Below are 22260 nucleotides of genomic sequence, written 5' to 3'. Positions count from 1 at the left end.
GGAGGCGGCGAGGGCGGCGGCGAGGGCGGCGGCCGCGGAAGCGGCGCCCGGGGCGGCGGTGTGGGCGGCGCGGGCGGCGCGGGGGGAGGGGAGGGGGGCAGAGGGGAGGGGGGCGGACCGCCCGGCCCGGGTCGCCGCGGTGGTGGCCCTGGTGGCGCGGGAGGCAGCGACGGCGGTGGATGCCGAGGCGGGGGAGGGCTAGGCGGAGGAGGCGGGGGAGGGCGAGGCGGAGGAGGCGAGGGAGGCGGCGGCTTCGGTGGCAGCGGCGACGGTGGTGGGCTTGGTGGCGCTGACGGCGGCTCTGGCGGCGCGGGAGGGAGAGGGAGGATGTTAAAGAGAGGGCGCTTCGCCGTCTGTTGGCCTCGCACGACGCATTTCCAGCCCTTGATAGGTAGAATGCCGGTGACGGGAGTTTTGTGCGTCTTGCAGAGCGCGGACTTGTAAATACCCACGTCGGCCATTTCATACGCGAGACACTCTTGGCTCTGCCTGCACAGGCTTTTGCACGCCGCCTCCGTGATCGACCAGTGCTCGTCAAAAGAGCCGAGGCTACCGCCGTGGGAGCGGCAGGCGCCAGACTTTCGTGGCGTAAAGAATTCGGGCTCGACTCGGCCACGCTGGGTCAGCATCGCTGAACGTCGGACGACGACGAGTCAGACTGTGGAGGAGCCGTCGACTCAGCTGTGTCTCTGTCGGAGGTGTTCGACACCAAATGGCACGCTGTTCACATAAACGCTGTTCACGCTTCACACAAAAACACAACCCCAGACCCAAGACGCACAAGCACAGACAGTCGAGAAGGGAGAGACAGCAACGACAGTCAGAAGCCAGCGCTGGGTGCCAGGAAGGCGAATCACAGGTAAGTGTAAGCGGAGCGGCTGAGTAGATACAGCTAATCCTTTGTGTTCACACCTGCAAGAGCAGGTGTGAACCGATTTCGGCCTTAGCCGTCGGTATGCCAATAGCGTGCAAGCCAAGTAGTACGCAGTTGGATTCCGAGGGTGTCCCATCACAAGTTCGGCTGCCGACAGACAAGATTGTCCCTTTGCGACGCGGGCGCCTTCGAGCAGAGCCCTTAGGACACCCTTTATATCTTGCGCGGTCAAAATTCGGCGGATTTCGACACCGCGATCCTTCAAGGAGGCCGCCCGCTTCTTTCTTGAAACCATCATATAGTGCGCAATAAATCACACCGCTACGACATGCCGCTGCTGCCGGCCGAGGCGATCGAACGCATGCGCAATGATCTCGTCTGCGCGGGGAAACTGACCGCGTTTGCCGCTGCAAATATGCGAGATGCGCGGGTGCCTCGCGCGTGGGGAGAGCTGCGCCGCGAGCAGGAGGCGGCCGTGCGCCGGGCTCTCGAGGAGTCCGCGCGCGCGGCCCGCAAGGTGGCGAGGGACGTCAGGTGCGCTGGAATCGGCCCATTTGTGATCACATTTTGGAACCCCAGTCGCCTGCCTTAGGCCGCCTGCGGAGGGGCCAACGCGTCATCATGGGCGCTGGAATTCTTCTCCACGCCGAAGGCCCGCCTGCTCAGCCTGCAAGGCGGCGGACCCAGCTTTTTCCACAACCGCTTCCCGCGGCCTCCGGGCCGGGGGCGCAGCTGCCATGGCAACCATGGAGATTAGGGTGGCCAACAAGTACCGGCTCGGCCGCAAGATCGGCTCGGGAAGCTTCGGAGACATCTACCTCGGCACGCACATCTCGACCGGCGAGGAAGTGGCGATCAAGCTGGAGTCGATCAAGAGCAAGCACCCGCAGCTGCTGTACGAGTCTAAGCTGTACAAGATTCTGGGCGGCGGCGTGGGCATCCCTACCGTCCGCTCCTTCACCGTCGAGGGGGATTACAACGTGATGGTGATGGACCTGCTCGGTCCGTCGCTGGAGGATCTCTTCAACTTCTGTGACAGGCGCCCGATCCGAGAGTGGAGAGCCGCGCCGCGCCGGGCACAGCCGCCGCGCGCCGCGCCGGCCGCCGCGCGCGGCCGCCCCGCGCGCGCGCAGGACCGCGCGCGCGCCTCGCAGCGCGCGGCGCCGCTCTGCGCGCGCGGGGGCGCGCCAGACCCCCACAGCCCCCTTCCGGCGCGCGCGATGTGCCGCGCGCGGGCCGCAGCGGGCGGGGAGCTGACGCGTGTCGCGGTCGGCGCCGCCGCCCCCGGAGCACCGCTCTCCTCCCCTCGGAAGGGCATCTCTCATGGCCGGGCTGCCACCGCACGCTCCCCGCTCGCCCTCTGCGCGCCTCGTTGCACGCGCCGCCCCCGCGCTCCGCCGACCGTGCTGAACGCGCGCCCGCCCTCCCGCCCGCCGCTCCCTCCCCCACCGCCCGCCCCTCCGCCCTCCGCAGGAAGTTCAACCTCAAGACGATCCTCATGATTGCCGACCAGCTGCTGCAGCGGATCGAGTACATTCACTACAAGTCCTTCATCCACCGCGACATCAAGCCCGACAACTACCTGATCGGGCTCGGCCGCAAGGCCAACCTGATCCACTGCATCGACTTTGGGCTCGCGAAAAAGTACCGCGACCCCAAGACGCACCAGCACATCCCGTACCGCGAGAACAAGAACCTGACCGGTGAGCCCGAGCTCCCCGCCCGCACACGCACACGCACACGCGGCGCGTGCGCGCGCCCACGAGCCGGCGCCCTGCTGCCGTCTCCTCTCGCCTCGGCCTCTCTCCGGGAGTTCCCAGCCCCTCCCACCCTCCCTGCCCCGCGCCCGCCTCCGACAGCCGCTCTGAGCTGCGCGCGCCCCGGCGGTCCCACCTGCAGGCACGGCGCGGTACGCGTCCATCAACACGCATCTCGGCATCGAGCAGAGCCGGAGGGACGACCTCGAGGCGCTCGGCTACGTGCTCATGTACTTCCTGCGCGGCTCGCTGCCCTGGCAGGGGCTCAAGGCTGCGACCAAGAAGCAAAAGTACGACATGATTTCCGAGAAGAAGATGTCGACGCCCGTCGAGGTCCTCTGCCGCGGCTACCCGAGCGAGTTTGGCACGTATCTCAACTACTGCCGCTCGCTCAAGTTCGCCGACAAGCCCGACTACTCGTACCTGCGCAAGATGTTCAAGGACCTCTTCTTCCGCGAGGGCTACGCCTACGACCACAACTTCGACTGGACGCTCAAAAACAACTCGACCAACGCCCAGAGCCAGGGCGGCAGCAGCGCCACAGCGCAGAAATAGCGTCGCGCGGAGAGAGGAGGGCGGAGGCGCGGGGGCGGCGGCGGGGCGGAGGGCCCCGCAGCGCCGCCCTCGCAGAGACGGTTTGTCTTGACTCGTACTGTGTGTCTGGCGCGCGGGGTCGTGCGCGCGCGAGAGGGAGTCCTCTGACTCTGTCGCGTAGAGCCTAGTGGGCGCGTCGGGCCCGCAAGAGAGAATCCACCGGGCGCCGGTGGCGGGCGCTCGCCGCATATTGAAAATTGCTCTTCATCACGTAGCTCAAAAAGACAAAACGAAAACTGGCGCGCGGGGAGACGCAGACCGGGACCCAGACCGCAGACGGAGTCGGTTCGACAGTCGGAGAGAGTTCGAGAGACAGAGAGTCAGTGCGCAGAGTGGTGAGAGTGGAGACCCGCACAGCCACAGCCACAGGCACAGCGTCGAGCGTGGGTCTCTCTCAGATGTGCAAGATGATGCGGCGAGTGTGGCGCCGAGCGGCACGCACCCCGGCTCCAGGGGGCCGCTCCCCGCCTGGGCGCCTCCGGCAGGCTCGCGGTCGGGCCCCTAACGCCTCCTCCATCCGAACCAGGAACGCTCGAACGTGGCGGGTGCCCCGATCCTGGGCGGTCTGGGCGCAGGGTGGCGAATTGGGGGCCACCGTGGACGCGACGGCTCTCCCACGTCGCACTCAGTCCCCATGACCCATGCCCCGCGGGAGTGCAGGCCGGCGCCACGCCGCCCCTCCCCGCGGGGGACGCCCGCTCTCAGCCCGCCCGCCGAGGGTGGGCGAGGGCGTCAAAAGCGGCGAGGGACCCGCCGCCACCGCCGCCGCCCCCGCCGCTGCCCCGCCTCTGATACTTTAGCTCGCGGCGTCCGTCGCCGGCCGCCGCAGGCGCGACGGCCTCGCCAGCCGGTGACCGCCGCCGCGCCGCCCCCGTCGTGTTTAGCGCGGCCGCGGCGCCGTCGCCGCCTGCCGCTGAAGACCCCGCGACCGCTGCCACGCCGGTGCTCGCCGAGGGCGTCTCTCCCGACCTGCGAAAGGGGGGGGGGGGGGTGGGAAGAGGAGGGGGCGGAAGCGGCTCTCGCGCGGGGAGGCGCGGACCGGTAGCAAGCCTGCAGCTCGGACGGCTGCATCCCTGCGGGCGGGCGCCGGGGGGAGGGCTCGGGCGCAGAGGGTTGCACTCGTTCCTTTGGAGGGGCGCGGGAGGCGCGGCGGAGGGTGGGGCGGGGCGGAGGGAGGGGGAGCGCGCGCCGTCCAGGACGCTCGACAGCATGCGCAAGTTTGGTGTGGAGAGGAGCGCGTCGATCTGCGGCGTCGACACCTCGTTGAGGAGGGGCGTCATCGACAGTGCGCCAGCGAGGGCACCCGCGTCGTGACCCAGCTGCTCCGCGAGGGCGGCCGAGCTAAAAGCGGCGTCCCGCGGCGGCAGGCCCCCTTCTCCCAGCCATTGCCCGCTGAGCAACTGCTGCTGCTGCTGCTCCTGCTGCTGCTGCTGCTGCTGCTGCTGCGCCCGGCCCCGGCCTCTGCCGCCGCCGCCTCCGCCGCGCGACGATGCGGAGGAGGAGGCGCGCTCGGGCCGCTCGCACAGCTGCACCTTCATGCGGCCCCGCGGCTCGGCGACGCGGGGCACCGCTGCAGCCGCGTAGGCCTGAAATGGCTCGGCTGGCGCCGCGGCGGGGGCGATGGTGGCGCCGGGCAGCACCGTGGCCACCGGAGATGGGCCCTGCAGGATGCCGGGAGGCAAGGCCGCGGGCGGCATCCCCATCGAGTGCCGCAGCTGCGAGTTCTCCATGATGAGCTTTTGCACGAGCTCCTCCTCATGCTTGCGCTGCATGTTGACCTGCTGGAGGCACTGCTGCAGGTGGAGGGCCCAGCGCATGTGGATGGCGGGGCTGCTCGCGGTGGCGTTGAGCGACGAGCGAGCGGCCTCCTCGAGCTGCCTGGAGAGGTGCTCGAGCTCGCGGCTGCTCGGCTCCATGGCCGACTCTCTGCTAATGAAACCCCGCCCGCGCAGAACGAGACTCCGGCGCAGAACGAGACTCCATCTTCTCGCCCGCCAGCAAGCCACGCAACCCTCCCGGCCGCTTCTTCACACCGAGGGCGTTCACACCGTAAGCTAAGGCCACCCTGACCCTGCAGCATCGGCAGGTCGGGCGCTCCATCGCACTCGGCGCGCGCCCGCCCGCCGCGCCGCCCCATCGCACCCCACCCCCCCCGCCGCCGCGCGATCCCGCCGCCGCCGCCAAACCCCTCGGCCGCCGCCGCCGCGCGCCGCCGCCGCTCTGCGCGGGCCGCCGACGTTCTGATGGTGACGCACGCAGACAGTAGGGTGAGGGTTCGGGCGGCCGAGATGGGGAATTTCCTCGACACGCCCATCACGGATAAGGAGACCGACGTCGGCGAGGATCTGCAGGGAGCTGGCCTCTCGTACGGAGTCTCTGCGATGCAGGCGCGCGAGCCGGCGGCCGCGGGCAGAGAGGATGCTGCGGCGCGCGCGCGGCGCGCCGCAGCGGCTGATGCCCGAGGAGCGGCGGAGCCACGCGAGAGAGCTGCGCTCCCGCCCCGCCGGCGCCGCCGGTCGGCTCCGCGCGTCCGCGGCCGGCCCGCCGACGGATTCCCAGCGCGAGGCCGACGCCCTCTCCCTCTCCCCCGGCCTGCAGGGCTGGAGGGCGCAGATGGAGGACGACCACCTCCACAAACTGGGCCTGCCCGACGCGCCAGACGTCTCATTATTCGGCGTCTACGACGGGCACGGCGGCGACTTTGTCGCGCACTACGTTGCGCGCAAGTTCCCGGAGCACCTCTCTCGCGCCGGCACGCTGCGAGGCTCCGACGCCGACTTCGCCACGACGGCGACCAAGGCGTTCGAGACCGCGCTGATGTCGATCGACGCGGAGCTCCTGCAGCAGCCAGAGGTCGAGTCGGGCCAGGACCAGTCCGGATCCACATCGGTCATGACGCTCATCTCGCCAAAGCACATCGTCTGCGCGAACACGGGCGCGGCTTTGCCCGGCCCGGCCCCTGCCCCTCGCGGGAATGCGTCCTCCCTGACACTCTCCACCGGCTGCCGGTTGGCGCCCACCAACCCTCCTCTGGCTGCAACGCCGCGGCCCGCGGCCACACCGCCCCCGCAGACAAAAGAGGGATTCCCCCCCCCCCCCCCCCCTCAGCGGGCGCGCCCCGATCCGTGCCGGCGCCGCCCTGCTGCCAGGTGCGCAGCCTTCTTGTCGACGGGCGGCCTGCGGAGCGGAGCTCGAGCGCGTCCGCGGCCAGCGCTCAGGCCGAGCAGCAGCAGCGCGAGACGGCCACGCCGCCGGCGGAGAAGAGGCCGTGGGATTTGGGGGCCGTCTGCGAGGAGCTCATCGATCATTGCTTGCATCTGGGCTCGCGCGACAACATGAGCGTGCTCATTGTCCTGATGGACCAAAAACTCAAACCGAAGCCCGACCCAGCGTGACGGCCTCGGACGGTCGCTGGGTGGGCATGAGGTGATGTATGATTCCACGCATGGTGGTGTCCTTACCTGCAGACACCAAACTGCGGCGGCGGCGGCGGCGGGCGGCAGCGCGCGGCGCAGTGGAGGCTGCACTCCTCGCACTCTCCGTCCCCTGGGGGAGGCCTCGCACGCGCGCGCCCCTCCCCTGCTTACTCCGCGCTTTGCGCCCGCCCTCAGTAGCATGGGCACGTGGGACACGGAGACTGTCACGCATCACGTCGGGAGACACACTCACGGAGTTGTCATTGTGCACCAGGCCCCAGGGTAGTAGTAGAGCTCTTTAACGTTGCTACTATCAACTCTCATTTGTCTCCGCGGTTAAGTTTTGTCCGTTTACACGGTCCCAAGATGCAAAAGGGCGCACGGCTCACACGACACCGCGCGCTCACGCCGCTCCGCTCACCTCTCTCAGTACTCAGTCTCAGAGACTCAGACACTCTGCACACGTCCCTCCGACCCTCGCGGTCCCTCGGCCTCACCACCCCGCCGCTCTCACCCCCGGCCCCGCCTGCTCAGCCTCCCCGCGCGCACGCGCGGGGACGTCCACCCACAAAGTAAGACTCAAAGACTGCCGAGCGTGTACCGTGTGAGTGCCGCTCTGACCCTGCCGCCGCGTCGGCGCTCGGCGGCCCGCGCAGAGCGGCGGCGGCGCGCGGCGGCGGCGGCCGAGGGGTTTGGCGGCGGCGGCGGGATCGCGCGGCGGCGGGGGGGTGGGGTGCGATGGGGCGGCGCGGCGGGCGGGCGCGCGCCGAGTGCGATGGAGCGCCCGACCTGCCGATGCTTGTTGCTGCAAGCAAGGGTGGCCTTCAGCTTACGGTGTGAACGCCCTCGGTGTGAAGAAGCGGCGCGGCCGGGAGGGTTGCGTGGCTTGCTGGCGGGCGAGAAGATGGAGTCTCGTTCTGCGCCGGAGTCTCGTTCTGCGCGGGCGGGGTTTCATTAGCAGAGAGTCGGCCATGGAGCCGAGCAGCCGCGAGCTCGAGCACCTCTCCAGGCAGCTCGAGGAGGCCGCTCGCTCGTCGCTCCACGCCCCAGCACACGCCCGCTTGCGTTCAGCGCATGTTTCCGAGGCTGCCACGAACGTCCCACACCACCTGGGCGGACCGGCCCGACACCGCCTTCAGCCGGCTGCCCCACTCGGCTCCGAGCAGTCGGCATGTGCTGCCAGGGTGGCGCTGCGCGTACGCAAAAGACGCCGCGCCAACCAGCGCCAGCAGCTTGGGGTCGCCGATGAGGACCTTACCGAAGCAAAACCCGAGGGCTGCCCCCGCTGCTGCGGCGTCTGCGGGCGTTGGTCCGCCGAGCGGACGGAGCCGCTGTCGGAGCGTCGCCGCACTCCGCTCGGTCTCGCGCAGCACGTCATCGATGAGCCGGCGCCGCTCGGGCGAGAGAAGAGCCGGCGACGCCGAGCCGCCGCGGAGCCGTGTCAGTCCGCCCGGGGAAGGCGCGGCAGCGCCGGCCACCGCCAGGAACGCTGCGTAGGTGAGGATGATGTAGGCCATGACTCGTCCCCACTGTGAAAACAGAGAGAAAGCGCATAAGCCGCTCCCGTGCCCCCGAATTGATTTTTACACAAAGCGGAAGCCAAGAACACAACCCTCTCTCTCGCATGAGAAAGAGAAGCCCAAAATCAGCCCAGGAACGCTGCGAGAAATATTTTGCCGATTTGAGAGAAGAACTCACCCATTTGTCATTTCTTGTTGGCTTCTAAAAATCTCTCTCCGATTTGGCCTAAAATTTGGCTGATTTTGGGCCCAAACCAGCCTCAGACTCGGCTCAGCGCCCAAAATTTGACGATTTCCACGGAGTTTTCCCGGGAGGAAAAGAGAGGGTGTGATCTGTGATCTGTGAGGGTCCGCCCGCAGGCGCATTTTGTATACCGAGGCGGTGCCCGGTGCCGAGCGCAGGCAGAGCCCACAGGTCGGACCTTAAGACAGCATTGTAGATCCCTGGGCGAGGGTGGTGGCGTCCCCGTCGGGTCAGGGCTGAAGGCGGGGGAGACCAACCCGAGATCTCTCCGGCGTCCCGGGAGCGTGATTGACACCTCCCCCCGTGCCAACAGCCCCATGGAGGTAGGCCGCTCGTCTAGCCAATCAGCCTTAAGCGAGCGGCCTGGCCGTTGGAATGGCCGAGAGTGTCGGCCGGCCGTTCGGTCTCTTCCCCGGGGGGGGCCTCAATGACCTAGTTGCCCCGCCGAGAAGGGGAGGACGACTGTCTCCGCAGGCGGACCTCAGTTACGAGCCGCCCTCCCCTCGAGACGCGAGGCCAGCGCACTTGGGGCCGAGCCCCAGCGTGCACCGTCCCACACGCCTCATGCGGCCTCTGGCTGGAACGGGATCGCAAGCGAGTCCCCCAGGCCGGCGCGCGTCTTCCGAGAGAGGAGCAGGAGCGAGGGACATTCTTAGTAAGCCGGCATGCAGACGCATGCACGGCCGTTCAGAAATTTTCCCAGCCGTTGGAATGGCTGCGCTCCCGCCCCTCACCGGGCCGAACGGGTAGTAGACGTTGGCGCCGAAGAGGGAGGAGTCGCCGAAGGTCGGGTAGTCGTCGGTCATGCGGGGGGAGGAGGAGTCGGCGAGCAGCAGGGAGGAGAAATGCCTGAGAGGGTGGGGAGGGAGGCGTGAGGCGCAGGGTGAGGGGCGTGGGGGCGCGGGGCGCGGGGCGTGCGTGGGACGCGAGGCGTGAGGCGCAGGGCGTGGGGCGGGAGGGCGCGGGGCGCTCGAGTGAGGGCAGGGTGTGTTGTGTGTGTGTGTGAATGTGTGTGTGTGTTGTGGGTGTGTGTGTTGGTTTGTTTGTGCGAGGGCTGGGCAGGGCAGGGCAGGGCGGCGGCGAGCGGCGAGCGGCGAGCGGCGTCGGCGAGATCGGCGACGAAGAGAGGCGATGGTGACGTACACGGCGGCAGTGTTCACGGCAGCAGCGCCGGTGGCGGCCCCGCGCAGCGGCGGCGGCGCCCTGAGTGAGGCAGGCTGCCCTGCACAGCCTGCTGGGCACGCTCCCGACGAGCGGCGCGCCATGCGGGCCCGCCGCGGGCGACGCGGGCGGCGAGCCGACACGCGTGTCGCAGGCGTAGACAGCACTGGCGAGGCGTGGCGGCCGGCGCCGGTCCCGGAGGCGGCTGCAGTAAGAGCAGCGAGGCAGAAGTCACTGTCCAAGGCGTACTGAGCAGGCTGCCATCGAGCAGCGCGCCATGCGGGCCTCCCGCCGGCGACGAGATTGGAGAGCCGACAGGCATCGAAGAGGTGGGCACTGAGGAGGGCCATCGCGCCCAAGGCGGTCCGCGCCGGCCCTGCAGGCCGTCACAGAGAGCTTGGCGAGGCTGTACAGAATGCCAAGAGCGCACTGGGCAGGCTGCCGTCGAGCGACGAGCCATGCTGGCTCGTCGCAGGCGATGAGGTCGAGGAGCCGATCGGAGCGTCGCAGAGGCTGCCGACCACTGCCGTTCGCCCTCGGGCACAGGGGTGGAAGGCAAGCTTCCTGGCGTTTCTGGCGAGCGTCCAGACGTCGCAGAGCATCCGGCAGGCGCGCAGCGACCCAAAATTTTTGCTCACCGCACGGCCGTGCGAGCCGTCGGTCGGTGACGGCGCAAGAGCCTGGCCGACAAGGGCTGGGCACGCCGCACGGTGGCGGTGAACAGCGTGGGTGCCAGCGGTGCAAAGGGCTCAGCACGGAAAGGGCTCCTCGCAACATGTGCATGTGCATGTGCATGTTGTCCATGTCCATGTCCATGTCCATGTCCATGTCCATGTCATGTCATGTTGTCATGTGCATGTGCATGTTTCTGCACTTGTCTGCTAAATAAAAAGCCAAGACCTTAGGAAGCTGGAAGGCGGGAGAAAAGGAAAGGAAAACAAGGAAACAGACGGGGTGCGAGAGGCAAACCTGCTCGAGCCCAAAAGAGAGGCCGTTTGCCGCTTGCTTGTTCTTGATCCAGTTGGTGCGCACAGGGCGCGCCTGCTTGTTGATGTTTTCGGCGTCGCCCGTAATTGATCCAAAATGAAACAACAACGTTCCTTGTCTCCGAAAGAAAAAAAGACAAAATCGTCCCCTTCCACGCACACACACACCTTACCTCCTGCTCGACTGAGTTTGAGAGAGAGAGATTTTTAAAGACCAACAAGAAATCACGACTCTCACAGTGATTTGGGCTCGGCAGCTTGTTTCTGAGTTTGCGCTGAGAAGTGACCCGAGCCGCCGGGTGCCCCCGCAGCGGCCTCGCTGGGCCAGAAGGTCGGTCCGCGAGTGCTCCGCAGCAACCTCGCTGAGCCAGAGAGAAGAAGAAATCTCTCTCTGAGCCAGAACATCGGCTCGGGCGAGGTGGCAGGGGTGCTAGTATGAGCCCGATCCGTCGTAGAGTTCTTGCGCTTCGGCGGTGGTGCACTAACCTCTGAGAAACCCTTCGGGTCGCTCCTCATCGCAAACCCTGTCAGCAGAGTCAGGAATGTAAGAAGATTTTTGAAAACCAACAAGAAATCTTCTTCAGGAATGTAGGTAAGAGCTACATACACAAAAAATGAAACCTTCTCCGAAAGAAAAAAAGAAAAATTCTATCCCGGAGGGACCCTCCCTTCCTCTTCCCGCGTGCTGCTCTCTCCCTCGCTCCCGACAGATCGGGCCCCCAGGAATATTCTGTTTCCCGTGCCCAGTGTTGTGCGAGGGAGGTGGTTGTAAAATTCTATTTGTTTAAATTCTATTTCCGTGAAATTCTATTTCCCTCGCAAACGTGAAAGTCGACTAGGCCGGCTGGATTCGACACTTCAGCTTGGTATAGTATCATCGTATCCTTCTCGAGGGGGTATCAAGGTATGCTCTGGCCTCTGTGGGGACTTATGTCTTATCTCGGCTGGGTATCAAGGTATCATCGGCGGCCGCGCAGCGAAGCGACAATTCACACCTCGCACCGAGGACCGAGCCCTCCCGCACGGTCCGCCCCGGTATCATTCAAACTCTTTGCGCTTCCGCCGTACCCGCGCGCCACGCCCACCAGCTCTGTTGCGCGCGCAATGCACGCCTCCTCGTTTCGGCAAAGCCAGCTGTTTCGGAATTCACCGGATGTTGCCGGTGCCATGTTGACTTCGAGAACGATTTCCTGGCAGCGCCCGCATGTGTGCATATCACCCGCGCGAAGAGGTGTGAAGAGGGGGGTCGTGTCCGGTGTGAAGGGTAACCGCCACCAGGGTATCAGCCTATCCTCTAGGGGCCCAATGCGGGTCCTCTCAAGAGGGTATCAGGGTATAGCCCTGGGGTATGATCTGGGATACGATGATACTATACCAAGCTGTATGTATGTAGAAAGATGAAGAACAGTCAGGCTCGGACTGGACACCAACGCGGTATGGGTGGACGCGGGACAGATGATGACGACACGCACGAGCGACACACAGACACAAACAGGCTCACAAGACACACAGCCAGCTGGCTGCCACACACCCTGAGTTGGCGTACACATAACTCAGGGCCACATTCTCCCTGTCGCCCCCCCCAGCACTCCCAGGTGCCAAGAGAACAAACAAGGGCACAACAAACAACAGACAACAGGGGCGAACGCGTGAGGCTAGAGCAGGCTTGCTCGGCCTCCACCAAGCTGAAGTGTCGAATCCTGCACCCATAACTGAGTGGGGTCTAGCGGTAGCGGTAAACAGCGGGCGGCCTCTGGCGGTAGCGGTAAAGGCGCAGCGAGGTGTGAGCGGTGGCGGTAGACCGGAATCGCTCTACCGCGCCCCCAGGGCGAGACAGATATGTGCAAGCCCCGAGTGCTTGTGCTCGGCGGCTGGTCGGGCGGACCTCTCGACTACCTGCGGCGGCGCTGGTCTGGGGAGTGCACCTTTGTCGAGCCGCCGCTGCACATGCCGCCGCAGGGCGCGCGCTGGTGCTTCACGTGGGAGGCTGCGCTGCTCGCCGGAGCCGCTTGCCTTCCGTGGGCGGTCTCCGCGGCCGGGTGCGGCGCTGCCGCTGCGCTCGTGACCGGCGCCGCCGTGCTGTGCCTGGCGCCGAGGCTTGTGGCGCTGCTCGTGCGCGGCGCCATCCGTCGCTCGGTGGCGGCGGCAGAGCTCTGCCTCAAGGGCGGCACCGTGGATCTCGTGGTTGGCTTCTCGTGGGGCGGCGGCGTCGCCTGCTGGCTGCTGAGTGAGCGGCGGTGGCGTGGCCCGACGCTGCTGCTGGCGCCGACGCTCGAAGCCATGGCGAGCGGCTCCTGCGCGCCCGACGCCCGACACCCAGCGCCACTGCGCACGCTCACCCGAGGCGGCCCGTGCGCAGGCCTCGGCAGCACGGCTTGCGCTGCCGGCGCCCTTCTTCTCTGCACGCGGCGGGGGCGGGGGCGCGCGCTGTTGTCACGACGAGGCGGACGAGGCGGACGAGGCGGCGGGCGCGGAGGCGGCGTGCATCAAGCTCGCCGCTGGCTTCGCATCCCAGGGCGCCGCGGCGGCGGCAGCCGCCCCTCCGCTCGTCCACATCTTTCACGCGAGCGATGACGGCTTTTGCCCGCCGTCGCAGCACGAGGCCCTCCAGCGGACCGGCGCCGCCATGCACAGACTGAGCGATTCCCACGTATTTATGACGCGGCAGTCCGAGGAGGAGATTGGCCGCGTGTTTGGCGCGCTGCTGGGGAGTGGCAGTGCCAGTGGGTGGTGATAGGTATTTTTTTGGGTGCGCGTCGTTTTGGCAAAGTTGGCCTCTCTTGCACGAACGTCGAACGATCACTTGTAGGAAACCATAAAAAACCTTGCCGGCTCGGCCTCTCGTTCAGGGGTGTGGCGTGTGATCGCCTTAACGTCGAACGCGATCACTTGTAGGAAGGAACCATAAAAAACCTTGCCGGCTCGGCCTCTCGTTCAGGGGTGTGGCGTGTGATCGCCTTCAACAACCCTTATAGAGACCTTGGTGTGGCTTGCATACTTATGAGCGATCTCGCAACAAATCGCGGGCCTGTTGTCCAGGGGATGCAGCCTGTCATGCCGGGCCAAGACCAGCTCGTCCACGAGGAATTTAAACTGGTTGGCACGGCGGGGCCATCATGAACCGGACCACCTAAGATTCCCTTCCAGTGAGGACGAGGGAGTTGCTTGGAGCACTTGGAGCTGACCAGTGAATTCTTTCCCCTGCCCAAGTCTGTCGGCGTTCGCGCCAAGCAGTCCAGCTTCGGCTTGCGCCAAAGCAGCTAAACACGCTTATGCGAATGTTCCTGATTACCGTCACACTCCTCGCCGCCTCCGATGCGATACGGCATCCACGCTTTCATGTCGCCGCGCTCCGCGACCGCCCACGCTGCCGCGTCCTCGGCTGCAGCGTGCCGAGCAGCGTCGAGGAGATGGCTGAGGCAGCACGGGCGGCGGTGATGTCTGCCGTCGTGTCTGGACAGCGAGAGATGACTGTGGAGGCGGAGATTGTGCAAGAGAACGACGATGCCTTCGTACACCTTGCGCTACGCTGCATGCGCGCTCTCACCGTCCTCAGCGGCCCTCTCGTGCTGATGCTCCCGAACCTCAAGACCCTTGCGGCGGCGGAGGAGACGGTCAGCGCGGACTGGCCCGTGGCCGACAGGCGGCGGCTTCGGCTGGGCATTCTGGAGTACTGCGAGCCCGTCGAGCGTGCGGCGGGTGTCATGGTCGCCGGCTGCTCCGACTACGACCGCGACAGCCCCGCGCACCGCAACGCCTGCGCGTGGCTGCGTGCCTCGACCCAGGCCTCCGTGTGCCTCAACTCTCCGGCCGTCGGGCTGCTCAAGTTCGAGCGCGCGCGCTTTGAGACGGTGTTCGCCTTCGAGCCGCACCACGTCACGCGCGAGGTGCACCGATTCTCCGCGGCCGGAAGAAGGGACGCGGTCTCGCACTTCGCCGAGCGGCACTACGTCACACCGCAAGCGAGCACGCCGCCCGAGGGCGGCGAGGAGCCCGCCTCGGCCGCGCGGCCAAACGTGCTGGGCGGCGAGCTGCCCGTCGTGACGGAGATGCTCGGAAAGGCGATGCTCTATCGCGCCCACCCCGAGCCGTGGCAGGTCCTCTCTGCCTCCCCACCTCCCCTCTCTCACCCCTCCTCCCTGCCTCCCCACCTCCCCCCTCTCACCCTGCCCCGGGCCACGGCAGGTGATGCTAGCGCTGGGAGGCGCGTCCGAGTACGAGCGGCTGGCGCAGCTGCCCGCCCGCCCGCACGCTCGCGACCTCCACGAGATCGTCGAGCCGCAGGTGGCGGGGCCGGGAGAGCCGCCCGTCCCTCAGCCCCGCCCCCCCTCGGAACCTTCTCCGGGCCCTCCTGCAGGTGCGGGCCAGGCGAGCCGCCCTCGGCGCAGCGCTGCGCGCCCTCCGCTCCAACGTGACCGCCGAGGGCGCCGGCGAGGGCAGCGCGGGTCGGCCTGCAGCGCAGTTCCGTCCGCTGAGCGTGGCTGGCGCGGTGGGCGTCGCCTCGCAGGGCTCCGGCGGCGTAATCCTCTGCCTCTCGTGGTCGGACATCGAGGCGCAGGGCGCGGCGGAGGCGCTGTCCCTCTACCAGGCTCGCGCTCAACACTCGACGCTTCCCACTCGCGACGCGCTCGACACCTCGCCCTCTCCCTCTCCCAGGCCGTCGCGCTGCTGCGCCAGCGCTGCCACGGCAGCGCCACGAGCTTTGCCAACGACGACAAGGGGCTGCGCGTCGAGGGTAGATGCGCCGCCGCAGACGCTGCAGACTCACACTCCCCGTCATGCTGCAGACTCACACTCCCCGTCATGCTGCAGACTTACACTCCCCGTCACGCTGCAGACTTACACTCCCCGTCATGCTGCAGACTTACACTCCCCGTCATGCTGCAGACTTACACTCCCCGTCATGCTGCAGACTCACACTCCCCGTCATGCTGCAGACTCACACTCCCCGTCATGCTGCAGACTCACACTCCCCGTCATGCTGCAGACTCACACTCCCCGTCATGCGGTCGCTCTTTGCGTGCGTTCCTCCACCGTGCCACCCTCTCTCGCCGCCCCACCCAGGCACGTCATCCTCCCGTACTCGGCCGAAGAGGCGGCCGACGCGCGAGCGAGGAGCCAGGCGGCCGGCGGCCGGCTCATGGCGACCTCTCCGGGGCCCTTCCCTGAAGCTTCTCGCATCCCTCCTGTAGGCGGGCGGCCGGCTCAACGGCGACCTCGGCGGGGCGTGCCTCCTCGTGCCCGACGGCGCCGCTCGAGGTGCTGCGCGGCCCAGCCCACCCCGCCCTCCAGGGCACGCGCCGCACGCCCGCGACCCCGGCCCGCAGGCGTCGCGTGGCTCGAGCAGCTCTCTCTGCAGCGGGACGTGACGCCGGAGCAGCGCGCCGAGTGGTCGGCCATGCTCATCGCGCGCGCGCTCCGCGAGGCGCGCGCCCTCGGCCAGCGCTGGGCCATCTCCCCGGTGCTCCCGCCCCTCCTACGAGTCGAGGGCGCGCGGTGGCTCGAGGCTGCCGGGTTTGGAGCGGCCGCTGAATCGGGCGCGCCCGCCGAGGTGGTCGAGCTCGTGCCGCCAGGGGCGATGATCCGGGCGGTCTAGCCCACCGTGGTGTGGCTCTGGCGCAACGCGCCACGCGCCTTGCGGCACCTGCGCGCCTGCGCGGTGGCTCCCGCAATATACTACATCAGCCATGTGAACCTAGCGAGTAGTGAACGACGCGCGCATGTGACATGACAACTGCAGGCATCGTTGACGTTGTATAGCGTGCACGCGCCCTGTTTTCCCTTTGGTTGCATATGGGTTATATTGTTGATTGTAAATTTTGCCATTTGTCATGTTACATTTCCATTCACATTTGCATTCACATTTACATTCACATTACATTTGGGGCGGCAGAGTGTTACGTTCTCCCGTCGTCCTCCCTTGCGCCTTGCGCCTTGGCGCTTGGGTTGAAAAGAAAGAAAGCCGGCAGACAACCCAAACGAGGGATAGGGGAGGCCACTCGGCGAAAAGGTGTGTGGACCCCAAATCGGGTCCGGACTTCGGACCCGATTACGTTGCCGCCTCGCGCGCACCGCTGCTGCCCTCGCCAGCAGCCGCCGCGGTCGCAGTGCCATCGTACGGACTGGCGGTCGACTCGCCACATCGATTTCAACTCACGCGACGCGCTCGGCCTCCGCTGGCGGCTGCCGCAAGAGCGGCTGGCTCACGGCAGCGTCTCGCCGGTTGCCGGATAGGAGAGTACAGAACGTCTGGAGTGTAACTGTGTACGTGAGATCGGTTTTGATAACAAGCACGGTCGATCCGTCAAAGCGATACACTCGTTCCTATCTCGCTGGAGGGCTGGCACGGAGCTCTGTTGCCGACAAACAGGAAGAGCCGAGCGGCAAGAAGGGCTCGATGGGGAGCGAGAACCGTCAAACGTGCTCACGGAGGTTTCGGAAGTCCACCCTGATGCGGTCGGTTCCCCCCAGGTTTGAACGCGCAGCTCGCAAGACTCGTCGAGCACTCGCAGCCTCTCTGCGCCTCTCATGCTGCCGCTCTGCGGGACGTTCGCAGTCTTTCCGGAGATATCGTCGAGTTTTGGAAGCTGCGCGGTCAAACCTGGGGGGAACAAGAGCGTCACGACGGACTTCAGGTTACACCTGAAGCTCTTCTGACGGTTCCCATCGAGCCCTTCTTGCCGCTCGGCTCTTCCTGTTTGTCGGCAACAGAGCTCCGTGCCAGCCCTCCAGCGAGATAGGAACGAGTGTATCGCTTTGACGGATCGACCGTGCTTGTTATCAAAACCGATCTCACGTACACAGTTACACTCCAGACGTTCTGTACTCTCCTATCCGGCAACCGGCGAGACGCTGCCGTGAGCCAGCCGCTCTTGCGGCAGCCGCCAGCGGAGGCCGAGCGCGTCGCGTATCGATCGAGCTCGCGATCCGGGCCGTGGAGCCCACGAGGAAGACTTCGTCTGCTGGGACGGAGTCCCGACGCTCGCTGCGTCCGCTGGAACTGGGGTCTACACACCTTTCGTTTCCGCGTCCCGCAGTGGAGGACAGGGTCCACGAGCAGGCGCGCCGCAAATTCTCGGCCTGGAAAATTCTTGTCGCCGCTGTGCCTCCAACCACGAGCTCCAGGCCAGCGCTGCGCCGAGTCCAGCGCTGCGCCCGTCGCATTGACGCCATGAAGCTCTCGCCGCTGAAAATCTGCCTTTCGCTCGCGTTGCTGCTGCAGGATGCACGCGGTCTCGGCGCGCCGGCGCGGCACGGCCCGGCACTGCGCGCGCGGCCGCCGCCGCTCCTGCCCGTGGTCATGATGGCAAAGAAGAAGAAGAAGGGCAAGGGTGCCCCGGCCGGCGCACTCGAGGCGCTCGATGCGTGGGAGGCGGGCGAGGCGGCGGGCGGTGGCGCGGAGGCGGCGGACGACGGGCTGTCTCCCGTGGCGCCCGCCGGCAAGGCTGCAAAGAAGCCCAAAAAGGCAAAGAAGGGTGGGCTCGCGCCAGCGGCGCTGGCGGCGCTCGAGGCGCTCGAGGCGATGGAGGCGGCGGCGGCAACAGGCGCGGCGGACGACCCGCTCGCCCCTGTCGCGCCCGCCATGGGCAAGAAGAAGCTGAAGAAGCGCGATCTCGCAGCTCCGCCGCCAGAGCCTGCGGCGCCCACGCCCGAGCCCGCCGCGCCGGCCGCGGCGGCGGCGCCGGCCGTGACCCTTGCAGACAAGGTGCGGGCCGTGTGCGATCAGCTGGGCGTGGACGCCTCCTTGCCGGTGCCGGCCGCGCTGAGCGCGTGCAACGAGGCGATGGGCATAAGCGGAGCCGGCCCGCTGCTGGCGCAAGCGGACGAGCTGGTCAACCAGCTGGGGCTCTCGCTGGGCGCGCCCGCCGCCGCTGCCGCCGCCGCGCCGCCGCCCGCCGTCCCGTCCACGTCGCCTCCTCCTCCGCCGCTCGTGGCGGAGGAGCCCGCGCCAGCGGCGGCCGACGAGGAGGCGGCGGACGCAGCGGAGGAGGCGGTCGAGGCGGCGGCGGTCGAGGAGGCGGCGGATGAGCCGGCGGAGCCGGCGGTGCGGCTGTCCAAGAAGAAGCAGGGCAAGGCCAAGCCGGCCGCGGATGACGAGGCCGCCGCCGCCGCCGCCGCCGCCGCCGCCGGCGGCGGCGGCACCGACACCTCTGGCCGGCGCGGGATGGGGTCTCGCATCGAGCGGTTCGAGGGCGCCGAGCCAGGGTTCGCGTACCTCAAGATGAGCGGCGGCCAGCTGCGATTCCGCAACCAGGACGTGCTGACCGACGCGAGCTGGGACGTGCAGACGGGGCAGCGCGTCGGCCTCGTCGGAAACAACGGAGCCGGCAAGACGACGCAGCTGCGCGTCCTTGCCGGGGAGCTCGAGCTCGACGGCGGCGAGATTGTCAAGTCATCGGCGGACATCAAGGTTGCCTTTCTGCGGCAGGAGTTCCGCGAGGAGCTCCGCGACGACCGCTCGCTGCGGGACGAGATGCTCTCCGTCTTTTCGGAGGCGCGAGCGGGACAGAGAAGTAGCCGAGAAGTAGCCCCGCCTGTCCAGAGGTGCGCAGTCGAGGAGCGCAGTCGAGGAGCGCAGTCGAGGGGTGCGCAGTCGAGGTGCGCAGTCGAGGGGCCAGTCGAGCGGCGAGGCTCTCCCCCTCCCTCGCCGCCGCCTGCGAGCAGCCCTCCCCCCCTCCGCCTCCCGTGCCGACGCGCCAGCGTCCCCTCTGCCGCGCACCGCCCCTCTCCTTCCTGCAGGTGCTCTCGCTCCGCGCGCGGTACGACGAGGCGGAGGCGGCGCTCGCCGCCGCAGGCGAGGACGCCGACGCGATGCAGGGCGCGCTCGACACGATGGCGGAGCTGCAGGCGCAGCTGGACGCGTCCGACGCGGGCGCCATCGAGAAGCGCGCCGAGAGGATGATGAGTGCGATGGGCTTCTCCCCGTCGGACGCCGAGCTGCCGGTGACCGCCTTCTCGGGCGGGTGGAAGATGCGGATCGGGCTCGGCAAGGCGCTGCTGCAGGAGCCGCAGGTGCTGCTGCCCCTCCTCGGCCGACTCGCCGGCACACTCTGGCGAGAGGGCCTGCTCACCCGCGCCGCGGCTGCCGCAGGTGCTGCTGCTCGACGAGCCGACCAACCACATGGACCTCGACTCGGTGGAGTGGCTCGAGGGCTACCTGCGCGAGCAGACGTCCAAGCTCGCCCTCGTCCTCGTCTCGCACGACCGCGAGTTCCTCGACCGCGTCTGCACTAAGATGGTCGAGACGGAGTACGGCGTCACGCACTCGTACCCAGGCGACCACTCCGCCCCTCCTCCCTCAGACCCCGCTCCTCCCTCCGCCCCACGGCGCCCACGGCGGCGGCGCGGCACACGGCGGCGCGGCACAGTGCGGCGCGGCACGCCCCACTGGCAACTACCGCTCCTTCTCCCAAGCTCAACCCTAACCCTAACCCTAACCCTACCCCGCAGGCAACTACCGCTCCTTCCTGAAGCTCAAGGGCGAGCGGGTCCGGCTCGCCACCGCGGCGTGGGAGGCGCAGCAAAAGGAGATCAAGGCGCTCAAGGCGGACGTCTCGCGCCTGCGCAACAACGAGGCCGCCGCCGCGACGGTGCGCGCCAAGGAGCGCGCGCTCGCCGAGCTGCAGCCCGGCGGCGATAAGCACATGCCCAAGCCCTTCACCGCACGCGCGAGGTTCGGCTTCCGCTTCCCTCCCGCGCCGCGCTGCTCCAAGGAGCTCATCGAGCTCGAGGGCGTCGAGCACGGCTACGGCGGCTCGACCCTCTTCTCGGACGTCGACCTGTGCATCGAGCGCGGCGACCGGATCGCGATCATCGGCCCGAACGGGGCGGGCAAGTCGACGCTGCTGCGGCTCATCCTCGGGACGGAGACCCCGCGGAGAGGCCGCGCCGAGGTGGTCGCGCCCAACGCGGTGACGCGCTACTTCGAGCAGGACCAGGCCAACGCCCTCCCCCTCGACAAGACGGTGCTGCAGACGGTACAGGACGCCTCCGCATCGACGGACCACACGTGCGCACGCACGTCCCCCCGAGAGCCATCCCGCCACACTGCCCCGACACGGCCCCGACATAGGCCCGGCACGGCCTCGACACGCAGGTACGAGGAGCTGCGCGCGCTGCTCGGCAAGTTCATGTTCAAGGGCGAGAAGGTCGAAGACAAGCTCTCCCTCCTCTCGGGCGGCGAGAAGGCGGCCGCCCCCCGCCGCCGCGCCACCGCCACCGCCGCCGCCGCGCTCCGCCGCAGCCTGCTCGCGACATGTCCGCGACATGTCCGCGACATGTCCGTCACACACGCCCGCGACGCCCTCGCGCAGGCGCGCGTCGCGCTGTGCCGCATGCTCCTCGAGCCGTCCAACCTGCTGCTGCTCGACGAGCCGACCAACCACCTCGACATCGCCGCCAAGGAGGTGCTCGAGGAGGCGCCGCCGCGACTCGCGCTGCCGCCGCGTCGCGGTTGCGCGCGACGCCCACCCGTGCCGTCCGTTTTGCCACCAGGCGCTGCAGCAGTTCGAGGGCACGGTGCTCATGGTGTCGCACGACCGCTTCTTCATCTCGCAGACCGCCAACACGATCCTCGCCATCGAGGACGGCGAGCTCGTCGTGTACGACGGCGACTACAAGTCGTACCTTGAGCAGCAGGGCGGCGTCGCCGAGCAGGTCGAGGGGAGGTACGTGCCGGGCGGGCCAAAGATCCAGTCGGCGCCGCAGATCGAGCTCCAGCCCGAGAGCGGGGAGCAGGAGAAAAAGAAAAAGAAGAACTTTGGCGGAAAGGGCGGCCCGTCGGGCAACAAAAACAAGGGTGTCAAAAACGCGAAGCGCATGTCCACGGCATGAGACGTGCGTGTTGTTTGTATAATACGCGCCAGAGGCAGAGCGGCGGCGCCGCACACGCTGCTCGGTAGTCGGCGGTTCCGGTTGGTCGGTACCCCCCCTGCACATCTAAAGTCATGGCCGACCCCCCCCCCCAGCAGCAGCGCTCTGCTGCTGGGGGGGTCGGGACCCCCCCCCCCCCAGCAGGAGCGCTCTGCTGCTGGGGGGGTCGGGACCCCCACCCACAGCAGCAGCGCTCTGGCTGCTCATGGGCCTGGGGGGGGGGGTGTGCTGGCATCTCTGTACCGACAGCTGTAAGTAAGTACGGTTAGCGTTCCAGTCGTCGGCGAGGTGCTGGATATTAAATGGCTTGAGGGCGAGCCGCATGGCTTCCACCACGTCGCTGCCCGCCATTGCGGCGACGCGTCGCGGCGGACCTGACAGTGCGCCGGTTTCGAAAAACGAGAAAAGTCCTTAAGCTCAGTCGATCGATTTCGACGAGCGAGCGATCCGAGGATCGAGCGGGGGACCGATAGGCTAGAGAGATCAACGCTGATCGATCATCGTCAGCCGAGACGCCCGAGTGAGTGGCTCACTATACGGCTTTTAGTGTGGTAGTACAAGATAGACTCACATGGTCCACAAGTCTTTAGTAAAACGCCAGCACTCGACACGACGAAGGTGTATTGGGCTCAAAGGCGCGGTGAACACAGCCGCCTCGAGCGTACCGCTAAAACACGAGCCGAGGTGGGAGGGGGCGGCGGCGGCGAAGAGGCGGGAGCCGGGAGAGCTGGGTCCAATGCCCTCTGCTGCTGGGGGGGTCGGGACCCCCCCCCCAGCAGCAGCGCTCTGCTGCTGGGGGGGGCGGCACGACCCCTCCTCGCGGCAGAGGGGGGACT

At 67.6% G+C, this 22260-nt stretch overlaps 4 protein-coding genes across 4 annotated transcripts; 3 read left to right on the top strand and 1 right to left on the bottom strand.

The window, feature by feature from the left end:
• Positions 1-1529: 1529 nt before the first annotated feature.
• On the top strand, positions 1530-5154 carry EMIHUDRAFT_356218 (hypothetical protein). Its single transcript, XM_005768342.1, has 5 exons — positions 1530-1910; positions 2345-2575; positions 2772-4194; positions 4265-4298; positions 4415-5154. The coding sequence occupies exons 1-3, from the start codon at positions 1612-1614 to the stop codon at positions 3184-3186; spliced, it is 945 nt and encodes a 314-aa protein (XP_005768399.1). The 5' UTR covers positions 1530-1611; the 3' UTR covers positions 3187-4194; positions 4265-4298; positions 4415-5154.
• A 125-nt stretch (positions 5155-5279) lies between these two features.
• EMIHUDRAFT_436621 (hypothetical protein) lies at positions 5280-7001 on the top strand. Its single transcript, XM_005768341.1, has 4 exons — positions 5280-5333; positions 5492-5612; positions 5824-6163; positions 6373-7001. The coding sequence occupies exons 2-4, from the start codon at positions 5514-5516 to the stop codon at positions 6618-6620; spliced, it is 687 nt and encodes a 228-aa protein (XP_005768398.1). The 5' UTR covers positions 5280-5333; positions 5492-5513; the 3' UTR covers positions 6621-7001.
• A 2951-nt stretch (positions 7002-9952) lies between these two features.
• EMIHUDRAFT_210925 (hypothetical protein) lies at positions 9953-11068 on the bottom strand (the record flags this gene model as incomplete). The annotated part of the gene is made up of 3 exons (XM_005768340.1): positions 9953-10246; positions 10536-10666; positions 11050-11068. 3 exons carry the CDS (start codon positions 11066-11068, stop codon positions 9953-9955), a joined length of 444 nt encoding a protein of 147 aa, XP_005768397.1.
• Positions 11069-17678: 6610 nt separating this feature from the next.
• On the top strand, positions 17679-21423 carry EMIHUDRAFT_464368 (hypothetical protein). The gene is made up of 8 exons (XM_005768339.1): positions 17679-19076; positions 19292-19564; positions 19644-19819; positions 19855-19919; positions 20003-20561; positions 20649-20739; positions 20866-20970; positions 21047-21423. The coding sequence occupies exons 1-8, from the start codon at positions 17724-17726 to the stop codon at positions 21383-21385; spliced, it is 2961 nt and encodes a 986-aa protein (XP_005768396.1). The 5' UTR covers positions 17679-17723; the 3' UTR covers positions 21386-21423.
• Positions 21424-22260: the final 837 nt, after the last annotated feature.

The sequence above is a fragment of the Emiliania huxleyi genome, assembly GCF_000372725.1.
Source record: "Emiliania huxleyi CCMP1516 unplaced genomic scaffold EMIHUscaffold_46, whole genome shotgun sequence".
In the NCBI taxonomy this organism is placed as follows: domain Eukaryota; phylum Haptophyta; order Isochrysidales; family Noelaerhabdaceae; genus Emiliania; species Emiliania huxleyi.
Note: the sequence above shows the minus strand (reverse complement) of the source record. Positions and strands in the feature narration are given on the sequence as shown.